At 38.9% G+C, this 17,879-nt stretch overlaps 2 protein-coding genes across 3 annotated transcripts; both read right to left on the bottom strand.

Moving 5' to 3' along the window:
- Positions 1–1,209: 1,209 nt before the first annotated feature.
- Positions 1,210–10,920, bottom strand: hgh1 (HGH1 homolog (S. cerevisiae)). 2 transcript variants are annotated; one of them, XM_067505538.1, is made up of 10 exons: positions 10,762–10,920; positions 9,583–9,705; positions 9,067–9,205; positions 7,645–7,782; positions 6,983–7,134; positions 5,982–6,082; positions 5,579–5,677; positions 4,588–4,679; positions 4,381–4,503; positions 1,210–3,059 (listed from the first exon to the last, which is right to left on the bottom strand). In XM_067505538.1, the coding sequence occupies exons 2-10, from the start codon at positions 9,690–9,692 to the stop codon at positions 2,856–2,858; spliced, it is 1,158 nt and encodes a 385-aa protein (XP_067361639.1). In that variant the 5' UTR covers positions 9,693–9,705; positions 10,762–10,920; the 3' UTR covers positions 1,210–2,855. The 2 variants fall into 2 exon arrangements, with proteins under 2 accessions (XP_067361639.1, XP_067361638.1); XM_067505537.1 differs by having other exon boundaries at positions 10,803–10,915.
- A 2,006-nt stretch (positions 10,921–12,926) lies between these two features.
- zgc:153675 (uncharacterized protein LOC768179 homolog) lies at positions 12,927–17,370 on the bottom strand. The gene is made up of 3 exons (XM_067505725.1): positions 17,074–17,370; positions 15,515–15,602; positions 12,927–14,162 (listed from the first exon to the last, which is right to left on the bottom strand). Exons 1-3 carry the CDS (start codon positions 17,080–17,082, stop codon positions 13,876–13,878), a joined length of 384 nt encoding a protein of 127 aa, XP_067361826.1. The 5' UTR covers positions 17,083–17,370; the 3' UTR covers positions 12,927–13,875.
- Positions 17,371–17,879: the final 509 nt, after the last annotated feature.

Below are 17,879 nucleotides of genomic sequence, written 5' to 3'. Positions count from 1 at the left end.
GTGAACCAGTTGCAAACACCGATTAAAAATCCGTCTTTGTTGGAGAAAATATTTATTTCTTCTCAGCAGACGTGATACACAGCTGATGCAATGTAGGAGCTGACATAATCCCTAAATGCAAGATAAATCGGCATAATTTGAAATGCTCAGGGAGCATTCAGTACATCTATTGTGCAAAATATGGGGTGGTCAAACCTTATGATTTAACCAAACCACCAAATAAAGTATTACGCACGAATATGTGCTGCTCTGCTTGTCTGCTGTTCACTGTGCAAACTGTGAATCATTCAGGAAAATTTCCTGTTTTCACCAAAACCACACAAGTCAGCAAACAGTTAAATCCTGGTGCCTTGACGGAGCATGTATTTTAATATTAGCCACGCTTATGCAGTGTGTGTGTGTGTGTGTGTGTATGTGTGTCACCGTGTTGGAAACAGGAAATTAACACAAGTTAAAAAAAAAAAAAGAACAACTAATGCTACTTCTTCCTTTGCAATCTGCATGCATCTCGTCCTAATATTTTTTTATGTATCTTTATTTTATCCATACTTTGTTCCTGCTTTGCGCCCCTTCGGTTTTAGTTTATTGTCTGTACTGTCCACCGTGGCCGTGGCACATTTAATAACCCTATAAAGAAAGAAAGAGTTTCTCAGTGATCTCACACACACTGCGTATTTGGCATAGTTTTGGTTGAAGTATGGCTAACTGAGGAGGCGCTTTAGTGTTGTTTCAGTTCTCATTTTCACTCCACTGCAGGAAAAATAGAGAGAAGAATAACTTCACGCTTGGTACATTAATAACATATAAATAACCCTGAAAGTGAGACACATAATCGTTTTAATCATATTTTCATTTCTCTGTCAAAATATATTTTACTTGTTTCAGTGTGAATTCGGACAATTTGTGCACCATTTAGATGTGACCTTGTGTTTTAAACTTTTATTTATTCAGAGTAGTTACAGAGCGATAGAGAAACATCCGGTCGGCAAATACACACAGTGTTTACCTGAGACTCACTTGTCACATGACCTGCACCATCTAATGTAATCTAATACAGTGGCTCTGCCATGAACCCCTTCCTTTACTCACCTTTCAGGTTAAAACTGTCAGGAATGCAGTATATTAAGAGGTGGTTCTAATGTTTTGGCCACTCTATTTGAATGAACGATAATCTTTAGTATGTCTTCAAAACCCAGTATGACCTCAATATATAAACAAAATTTTATTAAATAACAATAATAAAATTATCACCGTTCAAACAGATTTTACAGGTGTACCTAATAATGTGAGTGTATATAGTTTTCACTACTGCATTTACTATGTCCTATACTATCTATATTAATTTGCTGGCCTACACAATAAAGCTTCTAAGGTACTTGTACCTGTAAGGTACCTGACTCTGACCATTCCCGTGTCCCAACTGGATCCATTGGTGTATTGATGAACTGGGACCGGGCGCAGACCCAGGTTCCCAAGAGGTCAGGGGATACTAGAGCCAGACCTTCTGAATTTACTGTTTAGGTTTTGTGTTTGAAAACAGAAACTGGCCCAAAAAAGATGCACTTCGATCACAAAGTAGGCAAAAACCACAAGAATTATGACCAACAAACCTGAAACTACCTATATAAGTACAAAGCAATCAAAAAAACGAAACACAAAACAACCAAAAATAAACACAAAATGACTAGGAAAAAGAAACACATTAACCAAACGCTTACTTTCAAATTTTCCTCAATTCCACACTTTCAAGATCCTTACTTTCCAGCAAAGGTCCTACATTTTCAAAAAGGGCTTTTGCTTAAATTTAAAATGTCTTACCTGCCATATTAAAATATTTATTGCTGTAATTCAGTTTCAAACCAACTAAAACACATTGTAACTTTATAAAGTTGTGTTTATTATCACTTTCCAAAAGTTTTCCACATTGAAACAACGTCGTAACTTTCTAAATGTCTCATTTTCCTCAGAGGGTTATTAGTGCTCAGAAAAGTCCCTCAACAGGGTCCAAACTCAAAAACACAAGAACAAAGGAGCTGAGTGTAGCTGTGGTTAAACCTCAGTCAGATCAGTTTACTGCTCTAAAACACAAAGCTAAAGCACGATTTGCTGTACTTATGTACTTTGTTTTTGACCAACGACTGAATCGACCTGTGAGGTTGTCTCCAGTGGTCTATTTGACATTTTCATGTTTGTTTTCAAGTTAAAGATGAACTTCCGCTGGGAGGAGAGCACCAGTGCAGTTGCTGCAACGTCAGTTTGGTGAAATGAAAATAAATGAAAATAAAACCGGGACACCCCCTTCTGGTTGTTTCGTGACATTTAAAACCTTCAGCTGAGCAAAAGAGTCAGAAATCCGTTTTCAGGTTTTCATTTCCACCTTCCTGCCTGAACAAGGGACAACGGACATCAAATGTCTCCTTTTATAAAAACCCTTTTAAGGAAATGAACAGAAAAAAGTGGAAGAAGTCAGTTTCATTTGGAATAAAGAAGAAATTCAACAGTAGCCTGTGCTTTCAGGTGTGTTTTACATTTGAGTCCAAACTTAATATGTTGTTCCTCATCACTGTCAGACATCATAAAAGGTCACGGCAAAGGTCAGTAATTAGGGCTTTAGCAGCAAACCCAGTAGTAAAACCTGTCATGGTGAAGCCTGTGAGACAACATAAAGGACTTCTTTCATATGATGACTTACTTTTTCTTTTGTGAACCAGACGACAAAAAAACGTAAATGTGTTTCTGTAAATGCTTTGTTATGTGTGAATAAGAAACCTTTTCACAGACACTTTTGTTTAAAGAACAAAAGTTATTTCCTGGTGAAGCCAGATATGTCACAAATTCCACGTATAAGACAGAATTTATTTTATCAGTCCACTCTCCTGTTCTCTGTCTGTCCACTCTGCATCACTGCTCTTTGTCTTTTCCTCTTGCTTTGCTTTCTCTTTCTCCAGCTCCTCCTGTTCTTTGGCATCAGCATCCTTCAGTTTCTCCTTCACGTCCTCTGGAATCTCCACCTCCATCAGGTTCTCCATCCCCTCCTCCGGCTCATCTCCTATCAGCACCTGAAGTGTCAGGATCACACTACATTAAATATGTTTACAGGAACCAGCATGTCTAGATAAAACCACAGAGTTCCAGTGAATTTTCTGTTTTGGAGAAAATCCCCCTTCACACACTAGGGGATGTTGGAGAGGTAAAAACATTTTTAAATGAAAGAAAACCTGGGACAGACACAGCCTCAGGGTGGGCGGCCATCTTTCTGACCGGTCGAGGTGAGTAGAGAGAAAATAGAAAAGAACGACAAGAAGCAAGACACACATGTCTGAATCAGATTCAATTTTAACTCTTCACAAAACTGTGTCCCACTCTATGTGAAACACACTTGTCATCTCAAATGAATTAGCAGAGACTGCTTTGTAAATGGTAAATGGTCTGCTTCAAAATCAACGGCTGTTGTCCTTGTCCCTTCAGGGGTCACCATAAAATGGCAACCCTGCCCTTTTTATCCGGGCTTGGGACTGGCACCCTGTGTGGCTGATGTGGTGGGATTCGAACCCGTGGCCTTCTGAATCCCGACCCAATAGTCTACCACTGGCTCATGTCTGCTTTTATTAAAAGCACTTTACAATGTAGCTTCTCATTCACCCATTGATACACACACACACACACACACACACACACACACACACACACGCACACAACGATGGCACTGGCTACCATGCAAGATGCTTAACAGACCCAACAGGATCAACTTGGGGTCTAGTGTCTTGCCCAAGGACACTTCAACACGTAGGCAGGAAGGCAATCGAGCCTCTGAACCTGCAGACCATGGACGACTGCCTGAATAACTGAGCTACAGTCGCACATTTGTTGTGTGTGCTTGTCATTTTGACATGACACATCAAAATGTCTCTGCAAAAATTGACTCTTGCATTTTCTAACTAGGGCTGTTATTGATTAGCATATGTTTTAAACCAGTTTAAAGGAAATTAAGCTTCTGTTTTCGGAACCCAACCCCCACAATGTGTGTATGTGTGTGTGCACTTGTACACATTGAGGTGTGTCAGTTGTTGGCGGCTATGACGGCTATGAAGAAATGGGTTCATCTGTGTGACTGTGTAAACAACAGAACTGGAGTGAATAGAAAGTATTAATTCCTGTTACCTTTACCATCTCACGGCAATCGCTGTGGCCATTACAATGCAGCATAGCTGGATGCAAGTGTAAAATGTTGAAATTTTGCTTGCTTAAATAATTGTTTAAGATATTTTAGCCCTTTTAACAGCTCAAGCAATACATGATGAGGTGCAGGAAAAAATCAAGGCTCAATTCATAATTCGTCCTTTAATGTATCTGACAGATTTATTGGGTGAGGCTTCTTACCTGGACCAGTTTCTCACAGGCTGCTGTAACGTGGACATCCTTCTCCCATCTGTGAAACTCCCTCAAAATGGGATAAGCGTTCTTCTCTTTTAATGTCTGCCGGCCAGCTTTGGTTGCAGTCAGCTATATGAGAGAAACACGAGTTAACATAAAAACACGAGTCTACATGTGTGGTTTTGTTGTTAGTCTCAATTTTTGTGTTTGTACCAGTAAAAGTGTTTCCAGTAGCATCTTTCTGATGTCGGGGTCTTCTTCTCTCTTCTTGTCCTCTGGGAGGTACTGCAGGTCCACAGGCAGACCTGAACACCACACCAAAGTCTGTTAGTCAGAACTAGAGGAACTGCAGCATATTTTGGTTGGAACAAACCGAAAAACCTCTGTTCATACAAGAATCTGAGAAGGCTCCTATTGAAATTCACAACTAAAAGCAGGACACACTACAAAGCAGACATGAGTTAAGGGCCCTTTAACATTGAGCAGCACACAGCTAGGAGCAATTAAAATGAGTTTTTTGGGGTTTATCATCCACTCATCAGGGTCTACAGTCAACTAATGAAGGATAAACAGTCAAACTGTACTAAAAGCTTTCATGGTGTATGGTTACAGCTTATGTTTATATGGTTATGGTAAAGTTTTGTTTAAAGCAAATAGGAATCAATAAACAAAAATTAACAAAATCATTGTTTGACAAAAACGTGAAATTAATCAAAATTGTTTCCTGAAGGTGGAAGAACAGTTGAATGTGCATTATTATTATATATGCAAACCTACCCCCCAAACCATATAACAATAACATGATAATAGTGGTTTGTCAGCTAGTACAAATGTTCTTTCATCATCAAACGTATAAAAACTGATCCAGGAGTGTATATAAAAAAGTTTAAAGTTAAATAATGAAAATTACAAACGTTGCAATTTTTTTTAACCCCCTTTGATAAATTTCAAATTAACTTTATTGATTTCTGATAAAGCAACATTTGTACTGACTAAATGTGCAATAAATATTATCCTGATGAAATATAATCATTTTTGCTATTTCAAAATAATGGGATGCAATCCCTTTTCATCCAACTGAGACTTTTAAAGAACAGAGGCTGGACTTTGACTGTGCAGGTTGTTTGTGTTATTATTTGAATTTATATATGACACTTGACTTCAATGAAGTACAATAGTTAACTGAGTGGACACACACACACACCTTCATTTTCTTCCTCTGACAGCTCCTCTGGACCGGCCAGTGGCAGAAGGAGGAAGGGCAGAATGTCCACAGCGTCACTTAGCAGCCATTCATGATGGACTGGGCACAACGAGGAGACATCATCACACAGCTGGACTACAATTCTGGCAGCAATGTGACAGCAATCTGCAAATGCTTCTGGGGTGCATTCAAGCCTAACTCTTATTTTAGATAACAGCCATCCAAGACACATTGAAGTGAAGCTGAAGCTAGCTGAAGCTGGCTGTGCATTTTGACTGGGGCTCTACTGCACTGTAATTTCAGATGACACATCTGTATAAATTATTAAGATACACACGAACAAGACTCCTGTTGCCTCTAGTCGATATAAGTGAGGTGTAAGTGTGGTATATGTGTGTCTTACCGTAGTCAAAGCAACAGTTGCGTAGTGTGCCTATGACTCCACCTCTCCTCACAGCTGATGCCTGGTACTGAGTAAAGGGCAACAACCTCTGGACAACACACCTGCAACACAGACACACACACAGACAATTAGAGCCTAATGCTGCAGGGCCGAACGATTCATAACTTTAATTTAATTTCCTGTGAATGTTAAGGAGTTATTTGGGGTGCAGATGTGTGTTCAGCTAAATTATTTCGGTGGGCCATATGCACAAAATACTACAAAAGAATCAACTAATATGATCTGATCAGAGCTACAACATGCAACTTAAGCTAGTGACAGCATGAGATCCACTCATCCATTCAATCCACTTTGCACTGCCCACCCCTTTCTCTCCCTGCTCCTGTGCTCTTCTGTCTAAATAAGAATGCTGCAAAACTTACTAATCACGGAGAATAATTTGCATGGCAAACCTTGCTAAAAAACATTAAGAAACACATTTCTCTGCACTGCTGCCAATCTTGTTCTGTGAGTCTGACTTTGTGTGAGGGGTTGACAGCACCAAGTCACCACATTGACATAAGATTTAAAACATTAAACAAGAAAAAAAAAAAAAAAAAAAAGAAGAAGAACGTTACATACTGTAGCTTTAATTCTAAGTCTTTTTAGCTGCAGTGTCAGTTTAAAAATCTAGTAAAAAATCTAGTCCCAAGCTAGAGAATCATCTCTGGGGCTGATTCAGGAATATCTGAATGGATACCACTGTATGGGCATGAATAGAGTAGTGTTCCAGTAGCTCCAATAACTATCAGAGTGATAAGTCACATCGCTTTCAGCATATGAATTCTCTAAGTTGAAGCAGCTGTTCCTTCATAGTCTCAGACTGGGTATTTGCTGATACCCAATGCATAACACCTTGTAGTTATAGCCGACTGTTCAAATAACCAAATGCAAGTCAGCCTACATTTGTCCTAACTTCAGAAGGTAATTTAGCTTTCAGTTTTGTAGTACTGTGTAATCACCTCTCCTTGTCCAAAATGTAGTTTCTGGCCTCCTGCACCTGAGTCAGGTTGGACAGCAGAGGACCCAGGTAGTGAAGCTTTGCCTTCTTGTTGTAACCTTCGGTGCAGAAGATTTCTACCAGTTTAGCCAGACCAACCTCCTCCTGGAGGACCTGAAACAGCAAAGAAATATTTAATCTCTGATTATTTGGCACACTAGGCTCTGATTCTGATTACCTGATGGGGTTTTGTGGACACTAATCGGATGGGAAGCTCAATGATATATGATGAATTTCAGATTAAAGGTTTAAAGTAATTTATCTGGTAAAGCAAGACAAGAGTGTTTGTTTTAATGCAACAAATCTCCCTGCGGGTTCACACGCCAGCTGGGCATGGTCTTTCTGCGTGGAGTCTGCATGTTCTCCCTGTGCTTGTGTGGGTTCCCTCCCACAGTCCAAAAACAGGCATGTTAGGTTAATTGGTAAATCTAAAAATTGCCCTTAGGTGTGAATGTGACTGCGAGTGGTTGTCTGTCTGTGTATGTCTCTCTGTGGGCCTGTGATAGACTGGCCGTAAATTGCGATTGTATTAGGATTATGGCTATTCTGACTATTATTATTACTAGTATCACCCAGACAAAACCTCTTCCCAATAAACTTTCCAGACCTGACACAGTAACCCACCCTGAACACTGTCTTGCAGGTCTTTTCATGTCGGGACAGGTTGGACAGGATGGTGCAGATCTGATCAGAGAAAAGGTAGTCTGGATCTGTAAGTTTCTTCAACAACGCTGGAAGAACTTTGACGTCTGTCACCAGAACCTGTGTGAAGCATTAAAGAAAATCGTTTTCAATGCAGAAACCAGAACTGAATCCACAACATCTCTGTGATTTTAAAGTTACTTTATTTTGTGCCTTTATTAGAGTTTCTACGAGGCAAGGGGCCGGCCACTGGCGACAGGGTTGGATGTTTCCATCCAGCTCCCCCAGACTAGATGTCACTGAACTCCTAAAACCATTCCCATCCACACCCGTGCAATGCCAGTCCCAAGCCCGGTAAAATTGGAGAGGGTTGCGTCAGGAAGGGCATCCAGTGTGAATAAAATGTGCCAAATCAACATGTTGACTAATGAGCTGCTGTAGTAACGCTGAACTTAGGGGATAAGCCGAAAGACAATAAAATAATAATATTTATAATTCGACAAGGTATTTAAGATCTTTTTTATTAAAACCTAAATGTAAGTATGATGAAAAACCAATAGGGATAATAAGGACTGCAATTATTCTTATTATATAATTTTTTTGTGCTTCCCAGAAATCCTAATAAAGTAATTTAATTAATGTGCCTTGGACCTGGATAAGAAGAAAAATGCATTGATGGATTAATCAATTAAGTCATATATCTATCTATGTATCTACTGTATCAATCTTTATTACTATATAGATCTATGTATTTTATTTTATTAATTAATCATTTTTATTAGCATTGTTTTAGCTTGTGCCTTTTGTTGTACTTGTGCAGTGACAATAAAAGAAATCTGAATCTAAATATCTTTATAGCTATAGATCTCTCTCTCTCTATATACACACACACATACACACTATATCGCCAAAAGTATTCGCTCATCCATCCAAATAAATGAATTCAGGTGCACAAAGCAAGGTCCATAAAGACATGGATGAGTAAGTTTGGTGTGGAAGATCTTGACTGGCCTGCACAGAGTCCTGACCTCAACCCGACAGAACACCTTTGGGATGAATTAGAGTGAAGACTGCGAGGACTGTGTATTATGTATTTCATAAACACACTCCTAGACCTCGTGGAAAACCTTCCCAGAAGAGTTGAAGCTGTTATAGCTGCAAAGGGTGGGCCGACGTCAGATTAAACCCTATGGATTAAGAATGGGATGTCACTAAAGTTCATATGGGTCTAAAGGCAGGTGAGCGAATACTTTTGGCAATATTGTGTTTGTATATGTGCCATAGAAAAAACATATATGTATATACACACACACACACTTATGTTATATATCTTCGGACTGATGCACGGAGGCAAGAGAAAATATTTAAGACTTTTCTGAAGGAAATTAATATAAGACTGATAACCTGGTGCAGAGTCTCATCAGCTGACAGGTTGATGAGGATATGGTAACAGTCCTTCACTATGGCAACAGAGGAGTCAGAGGTCAGCACAAACAGGGCAATGAGTAAATCGGGTTTTGAGCGGAGGAAGCGGCAGCCATCCCTGAAAACAAACAAACGATGTGCACAAACTCAGAAAGTAGGTCACTGTGTTATCAATAAGGCACTGAACCATCAGGTGAATGTAAGAGGGCTAAGGTCTAAATCCTTCCAACATCAGTGAGGATTTTTCTGCCACGTGTCTAATAAAACAGGTTAAAACTGGTCTTTAGGTAAAACACTGAACACTGAAGTGTGTGTGAGTCTGTGTGTGTTTCTCACTTGTTGATTTGGATAAAAGCTTCTGCCAAATGATTAAATGTAAATGGCTTATAACACTATTAGCAGATATAAGTCCACGTATATGTATAGCATTTGCATTTTATATCATTAGGTAAGGAGAAGGACACTTTATCTATATCTACTATAACCTCCGCATACCTATGCCCTGACAGTCCCAGGATGTACTCTGTGGCCTGACTTTTGACATCAGGACGTGTACCGGGGGTCAGGAATGAGAGCAGTTCTGCAGCCTCCGTATCACTCAGCATCTTATCACCGTATCTGTAGATGGGATTAAAACACATTCCACCATCAGGCCACAAAACAGTAGAGAAGCTCTGCTGCAATGAGCTGCATGAAGGTAAGCCATGCCTATGGACCCTAAAGGCAGTCAGATCCTTTACTAGAATAAAAGTACTAGCACAGCAAAGTAAAACTACTGCATTACGTAATGCGTCTATAATTGCACGCTTGTGAAATAGAAATAGATATTGGTTGAAACAACATCCTTTGGGGAAATGTACACACTACAGTCCACCTTGAAGTGTAATGTAATGTATGAAAGCATGAATAATTATAAATATATACATAAATATATTTTTTTGAAACTTTAAGTATATTTTGCTGATAATACTTTTCTACTTTTATTTGTAAGAGTATTTATTAAGTCAAATAATAGTCTAGTAAGTAAAAGCTGCAGTTTTTCTTCCACCACAGGTTTTTGTATTGTCTAATATTAACTTTAAGTACAACAGTTTTGATGCTGTTGAGAACATGAAAGTATAAATCAATTCCAAATGTATTGAACAAACGCCCAAAGACGAATTTTCTTTGGGAAACATCAACAGCAAAATAATCATAATAAGTTTTTAGTTAACCCAAAATAAGGGCCAATTTTACCAAGCAAATTGGGATGACACGGTTTTATTACTTTATGTACTGAGAGATGGTTAATGCAAAGTAATAATCATGATTTATTAGTAAATTAGATTTTCTATCTAAAAATCATAAGCAAAAAGTAACTAGTAACTAAAGCTGTAGATAAATTGCAGTGAAATCGAAGTAAATTACTCGAGTAAAGTCCAAGCACCACAAAATGGTATAGTACTTGAGTAGATGTACTTAGTTACAAGCCACCTCTCTATTAATAAAGTAACGTTAATTATATTGTCTATAAAGAGTTGACTCCTTTATAATAAGACAGCTATAATCTCAACAAACGTGCCATAGAAAAAACATGTTATGTTTCTGGGAGTTACAGCTGGAAACCGTCCGCTGAATTATTCTATGAAGCTAAATGATGTGTTGGTGTGTTTCCCAAAAATAAACACTTCCTACCTTTAATCAGCTACAGGACAGTTATCATTTCTCAGTTTTACCTCATCTATAGTCCTCTGATTCTAACATGAAACATCATGCGTGCAGTCACAGTAACGACACATGTGAGCGCTACAGATTAAGTTCCGTCTTTCTTCCGGGTTATCGGCTCTTTTACTTATTTTATTTCCAGCTCCCAGTAGCTGACCCGGGTCTGACTGAGTCTTACTGCCCTCTAGTGTTCGCTTCATGCAGCACCGGCACATCCGTCTCTCGTCGCAAACAGGACGACATCTAGACAGTCCTCCAGTCTTTGTGTCCCTCGCATAAAATCTAACTTGTCCAAAAGTTTAAAGCCCCCACCAATGCCGGAGTATCTGCTCATCTAGTTTTTTAATCCAAACCTTTTAAATGGGATCAAGCCCCAAGGGGAAATATAACGATGAGATAGACATTGGTTAAGAGGAAAGAAAACAATTAAGGCATCGTTTAAATATCACAATTAAATAAGAAAATTGCGATTGTATTTAAAATATATAAATATAAAACTACAACCTATTAGTCATTTGCAACATTTTTACGAGAGAGTCCGTTTGTTTTGCATAATTTCAATGCTGCTGCTGTCAGTGTGCTTTAGATCATTTCTTCGCTTTTAGTGTTTGCTCTCTGTAAGTTGCTGGAGGCCACAAATTGCCTTTAGGATTAGTTAAGTAACTATACCATGTCCTGCAAATTGCAAATGGGATGTTTTTATACATACTATATGTTTGCAACATCCTCTAAGGTGCCTCCAAGCTAATTATTGTCAAATTGGATCTGTAATAGACGAAAGACTTATTTTTAATATAAAACATAAGTGTAATGGGATCTGGGCGCAATCATTTAAATATGTAAAATACTGAGGCTATTCAAAAAGTCTGTGCTTGACGTCACAGCCCGCATTTGGATGTTTTCTGATGAGGTGGAAGATGAGTTCAACTAATGTATACTTGCATGTTTGCTGCATGTGGCTGGATAGTATAGACCACAGAGCGAAGGCAACACCTCACACACATTTAACCCACTGCAATCAGTCTCTGGCTCACATGAAGTCACTGCACACAGTAAAGTGTCACTTAGTGTAACTCGGATTTGCTCTGTCACATATATTTTCTTATTCCTTGTTACTTCTGTTGCATAAAGCTGCACAGAATGTGCTCTACAAATGGCTTTGCATGATCCTGCACAGTTATGTACAGACCTTTGATAGTCATTACTTCTTTTGTTTGGTTTCCAACAGTAGTAGAAGTAGTAAAAGAAGAAGTTAAAGACCATTTTGCACAAATACTCCATTACAAGTGGGTTAAAGTACAAAAGTATTAGCTCAAAAAACTCTTGAAAGATTAAAAGTACCTTTAATACAGAATGGATATTTTAATATCAATAAATATCATAAAGTTATAATTATTGATGCTTTAATGTGTTCACACTAATGTTGAAGCTGATTGTGATGGAGCTGACTTTTATGACCTTATACTCTGTTCTGATGATATGTTTTTAATAAAAGAAAATCTAATTTGAATTACTTTATGTACTGCTTGGTAGCTTGTGAATTTACAATAGGTGATCAATACATTTTAATAATAGTAATGTATTTTGTTTTATAAATCTGATCCTTAAAAGTATCACATAACTATAGTTATCAAATAATGTAGTGGATTAAAAGTACATTGGACGTTACTACATTTCAGAGGCAAAGTATGAAGTGGCAGAAATATAAACACTCAAGAAGAAACAACTCAAAATTATATTTGCAAATGTTGGGGTGTTTTAGACAAGACAAAAGTGACAGATTGGACATTGCAGTTTCTTTGAGTTGCACTACAAGCTTAATTAATTAACCAGCTGTGTATCTGTGCAAACCAAAAAAGTTTAAATGCTTTCAGCATGTCCCTTCAAGGGTTGTCTCAGCAGAGCATGCTCCGCCCGTTGACTTGGCATGTATTTTTATGCCGGATGCCCATCCTGCTGCAACCCTCCCATCTTTTTTTTCCCTCCTCCTGGGCTGGTGGCTGGGTGGGGCCACACCTGGTGGGGTGGGATTCGAGCCCGCAACCTTCTGCATTTCAACCCTATGCTCTACCACTAAGCAAAAATAATCCTAGTTAGCATTCACACAATTTCACACAGAAACTGAGAGTGCAGGGTCGATTTAAATATATTTACCTTATAGGTTACTTTATTGATATATTGAAAAACACATCACACTCACATAGTAAAGTCCCATCAGCAACTGCTCCCGTCTCACTCCAAATGTTGCATTGAAATGCTTGATATTGCATATGCACAGTCACAAATGTTTCCTGTGCTACATTACAAAACGCTGCTGAAAGTTCTCTTAAAATTTTGAAAAAACAAACAAGCAAACCAGTTCCAACACTGCATTTTAAACATTTCTCACATACCAAAGAGGAAACATTTCGACAGTAATGTAGCTCTAGATTTCTCATCTTATCTAGATTTCTTGTTACCAATGCCTCAATATCCCCCTCTGCAAAAATACACACACACACAAGTCAATATTACTTCAAAAGCATCTCTCACATAATCCCTCAAAGACTGACACGCACAAACACACACAGAGACAGTAAAAATCAGCATCTTAACATTTCACCAAATGTGTGCAGACTGGAAAAAGTGAATAGAAGTCAGAGGACTGGAGCAGAGTCAGTCTGGATTGTAAACCGATAAGATATTAATAAAAAAAACCAAAAAACAACAGCATTGAGAAGTTCAGCACATGCTGTGGAGTGGAGCCCAGTCCATGTAAACTGCCTGGGGTCAGTTTCAGTCATACAACACCCCCTCCCTCCCACACCTCCAGGACAGACAAAGGATTGCATGAAGCATTTTGGTGATCAGTGTTTCTTGCTGGTCGTTACCATGGTAGAATTACTGAACTTTTAGGTACTGAATGTAGCATTTGCATCAAAGTCTAGATCTCAGTGTGGTGACAACACTTGTAAGTTCAAAACCGGGACAGGTGTCTGAAGGCACTGTGGAGTCTGTTTGGCAGACAGAGTTTTGCTGGCTCAGGGTGGGGCAAGTCTTTCATCATCATCATCATCATCATCATCATCATCATCACGATCGTCTTCACTCAGCCTTATCTTTCCTCTTGGATGTGAACGGGACTTTGTTGGCAACTGTTGAGCCCACTGTGGAGACGCTGCCGGCCACGGCTGAAACCCCACCCTTCACCAGCCCCACCCCCATCGATGGCACAGTGGTCACGGCAGACTTGGTGATCTCCAGGCTCTTGCCGCCCACCCAGGCCACTCCGCCTACGGCAGCGCCAACGACGCCCTTGGTGACGTTGAAGAGGCCACCGGTCACTCGCCACATCATGCCAGGGGGAGGCGACACATGGTCTTTACCAGGGTCTGAAAACATATCAAAACACACACATTGCATGAATATAATAATATTCTTTTGGCTTAACAATAAAACATTCCAGTGTTGGTACATATACATATTAAACAACCATTCTTTTGTATGCAACCTTAAAACCTGGCTAAGAAGCAACCAGACCTTCTATCACAGCAGCAGCTCGTGTGCACTGTGTTTGAGGTTTTCAGAGACAATACAAATTGTAGGTCATGTGTTTCAGAAGCACTCAGAGCTAAATAGCCCTTAGAATTCTAAATTGCCAGTGGTTTAAAAACATAACATAAAAACATAACTGAACTGTAGATTTGGAAATTGGTTACATCAATATTTCCGATGACAAAATAAATAACAAATAATGTTCAGTTGCAAAGATGGCTGACCCCCAAATTTTGTGTTTGAAAGCATTTGACTGGCTGAAAAGTGGAAACAAACAACAAAAACACCTAAACAATCAATTATCAAAACTATAACCGATTAATTTTCTGATGATTTTCTCTCTTAATCACGCCAAAGTGTTTGTGCTCATCCTCTAGTTTACATCCACGCAAGGAGCTTAAGACAAAGGCACTTAGAACTAAACATGCTTCAATGCTGATGTTTAACAGACATAATGTTTACTACATTCGCTACTTTCGCATACTCACATTTACAATAAGATCAGCTGAGGCTGATGGGAATGTTATGAGTTTTGCAGTTGAAATAAACCAAAGTTAAATACTAAACCAGATGGTACAAAGAGAAAGAGGATATAATGTCGCAACTAATCACTGAAATAATGATGTGCTGCTGTTCATCCAAGATTCATCCTCTGGTGTAACACCATGAAAGCCTGCGCCAAATTTCACAACAAATCAATCATCAGATATTTCAGTTTGTGTCAAAGGGATGAGAAAGGGAGGTTAACCCTCTCTGGTGTGAGAGCTCAACATAAATGCTGGGTTGGGGGGGTGCTCTAGAAGAGCCAGGAATCCATCTTGAAATTTGGGAATTCTTAACAGTCCTGCTGGTCTAATCTCAACAATGTACTTTTTGTGTGAGCACTTATCACACCTGAAACGAAGGCTGAAAACAGAGCGGGGCTTCATCCAGTACCAACAGAGACGCTGACTGAGCAGCAGCAGCAGCAGCAGCAGGGGACTAAGCTGGTACAAAATATCTCAGTGTTCAGACACAAATAGCAGGTTGGGGGGTTGCAGCCACTCTTACACAAACAAACACATTCCCCTGACAAAAAAAAAGAAAAAAAAGATGTTTCTGAAATAGCAGCAGGCAATGTGTGAGCACAGATTGCACCATATTCCCTGCTGATGTTCTTGCAGCCTGAGGGCGGGAGCTTGTTACTTACCCTCTGGAGACTGGCTGTAGGCGGGTTCGGCTTCGTCAGAGGCCACGCTGGTGCCAGGCTGGGGCTCCATGTTAACACTGTTCACATTCTGGAAAACAGAAGAAAACCCCTAGTTTTAAAAAGAAATGTGAATAATCCAGGCCTCATACTACTCTTCTGTTTAGCAATTACATGGTTGGGTCTTAAATCTCAATTCTTAAATACTGTATCTGTCTATTATGTATTTGAATCTGAGTCATAGTATTATGACTCATTCATATGATCAGATGATTCCAGACTTTTAATTCCCGTTTTAAATTTTTGGACAACAAATAAACATCATGTTACTAGTGCTGAAACTTCAGTAATGTTTCTGTGCTTGCACAAAAGTCCACTTTTTTCAGCTTCAGTTTCTAGTTTTAAATGAACCACCATCAGAGTGTATAGGGTGTTTGAGCCCTTTAAAAAAAAAAAAAAGCTTACACATTTCTGACTCAGCCTTCTTAATTATATCCTAAGGTAAAATACAGGTTAGCGGCTTTACTCTGGTCACAAAATTGTGGCATCACAGAAATTCAGCAAGATTATGGGTCTTGATGATGCACCTTCCTTGTTGTGTGTAAAGCCTAATTCAGATTTTATGCAAGATAAGTATAAAGCCTTTCACCATGTGCTAGACAAATGCATTACCTTCCAACTGAATTACAATTAAAAATCATGGTCTAACCACCTGAGCTCTGAACCAGACTTGCACATTTAGTTTTCTACTTATCTCAAGCCAGTGATGATGTATATTTTACTATTTTGAACCTGATTTGAATAGATTTCTACCTTAATGAGGTTATTTGTTTAACAGCAGGTGTATGTATGTATATATTGCTTTGTTAGTAAAGTATGATTGACTGATAGTACAAAAGGAGATTTTGAGATTGTTTTATAAAGTATAACTTGATGAATTTCTATTTTACAAGACTTAACAGGTTGTTGCCACAAGAGATCCCCCTGACAGGTGGTACCTATGCTACTGTGAGACTTGGCTTAAATTAGGAGACAGGTGAGCTCACCTAAACCATTACACTTTGATTGTTTTAGAGCTATTAATTAGTCAGTTTTTTTCTTATCACCATAAAAAAACAAAACAAAACAAAAAAAAAAGGAAAAGAAAAGTGAGGCCCCGATCCCAAGGTTAAGAACAACTGCAAGTTACCCATATTCACTGTCACGTGTGGAAGCCACATCACAATATAAAACTGATAGATTTTTTGACACTGAGATCTAGCAATGCCCGATGAAAGTTTGAGAAACATTTGCAGGAAGCTGCTGTGACGAAGCCATTTACTACTGGACAGTTTTCTTCAACTGAAGAGAAGAAGACTTCGAAGAGCCGTGTGGTCCACTGATAAAACAACCTGTTATCATGTCCAACAGTATTATTCCACATCATCACTTGTGCAGCAAACTAAAAAACTAAAACAAAAAAAACCCCGACAAACAAAACCTACAGTCATACGACTTGAATGCTGTTGAATGTGTGTGATCGAAGCATTTAAAAATTAACAAGGATGCTGGTGGGTACTTACCTTCACCATTGTTCCTTCGTTTTTTCCAAAAACACACCTGGCAGAGAAACTTGAGACTAGAGCAGCTTATGTTTCAGCGCTGGAGCCAAACTCTGCAGAAATCTAATGAATTTCTCTCGCTGTGTCTGTGTGTGAAACCTGCTGCTGCTGCTGCTGCTGCTGCTGCTGCTCCTGGTAAAACCTGGTTTCTTTATCACATTAAGTTGCAGCTTTCCAACTTTCCTCACACTCAAGCTACGCAGGTCTCTTTTCACTCTGCTGCTTCTGCCGACGTGGCGCCTTCAACACGCACACACACGCAGATCAAACCACGTACACACACTATTTAACTACACACTGCAGCGCACTGAACTTCCTCCCAGAATCTCCAAAATAAAACCGATATGTTTTAAGTGAGTAATTCTGGGGGCTTGTGAAAAGTGGTACTGTGAACCAGAAAATTGGCCATGGAAAACAGTGAAAGAATGAGCCAAAACTTTATCCAAACGAAGTTAAGTAATGTATATAACTTTGGCTTTTTGTAAAGTAGGCCTATTTTGAGGTAAATATGAAAAGACAACATAAGATAATAAATAACATTTTATTGATCCCCATGGGGAACATTTAGGTACTAGAGCAACTGAGAATCACCATAGATATGAATAATACCTAGAATTCACTAAATACAGTACTACTTGCTTGGGTTGTACCTCACTTGTAAGTCCCTTTAGATAAAAGCGTCTACTAAATGACTAAATGCAAATGTAAATGTAAACAACAGAAATGTTTCTGTGTGTTTATGTATTTGTAAGTGTGATGTAAAAAAA

The sequence above is a fragment of the Channa argus genome, chromosome 5 (assembly GCF_033026475.1).
Source record: "Channa argus isolate prfri chromosome 5, Channa argus male v1.0, whole genome shotgun sequence".
In the NCBI taxonomy this organism is placed as follows: Eukaryota; Metazoa; Chordata; class Actinopteri; order Anabantiformes; family Channidae; genus Channa; species Channa argus.
The sequence above is the reverse complement of the archived record's forward strand: the minus strand, read 5'-3'. Positions and strand labels throughout refer to the sequence as shown.

Bases quoted from the DNA above. Each gene is read 5' to 3' on its own strand.
- hgh1 (XM_067505537.1), bottom strand. The intron at 7,783-9,066 runs GTTATCAGTCTT...TGCTTCACACAG, and splicing joins CTGATGAGACTCTGCACCAG to GTTCTGGTGACAGACGTCAA. The intron at 7,135-7,644 runs GTGGGTTACTGT...TTGCTGTTTCAG, and splicing joins CCTGCAAGACAGTGTTCAGG to GTCCTCCAGGAGGAGGTTGG.
- zgc:153675 (XM_067505725.1), bottom strand. The intron at 14,163-15,514 runs GTAAGTAACAAG...ATATGTTTTCAG, and splicing joins CTACAGCCAGTCTCCAGAGG to ACCCTGGTAAAGACCATGTG.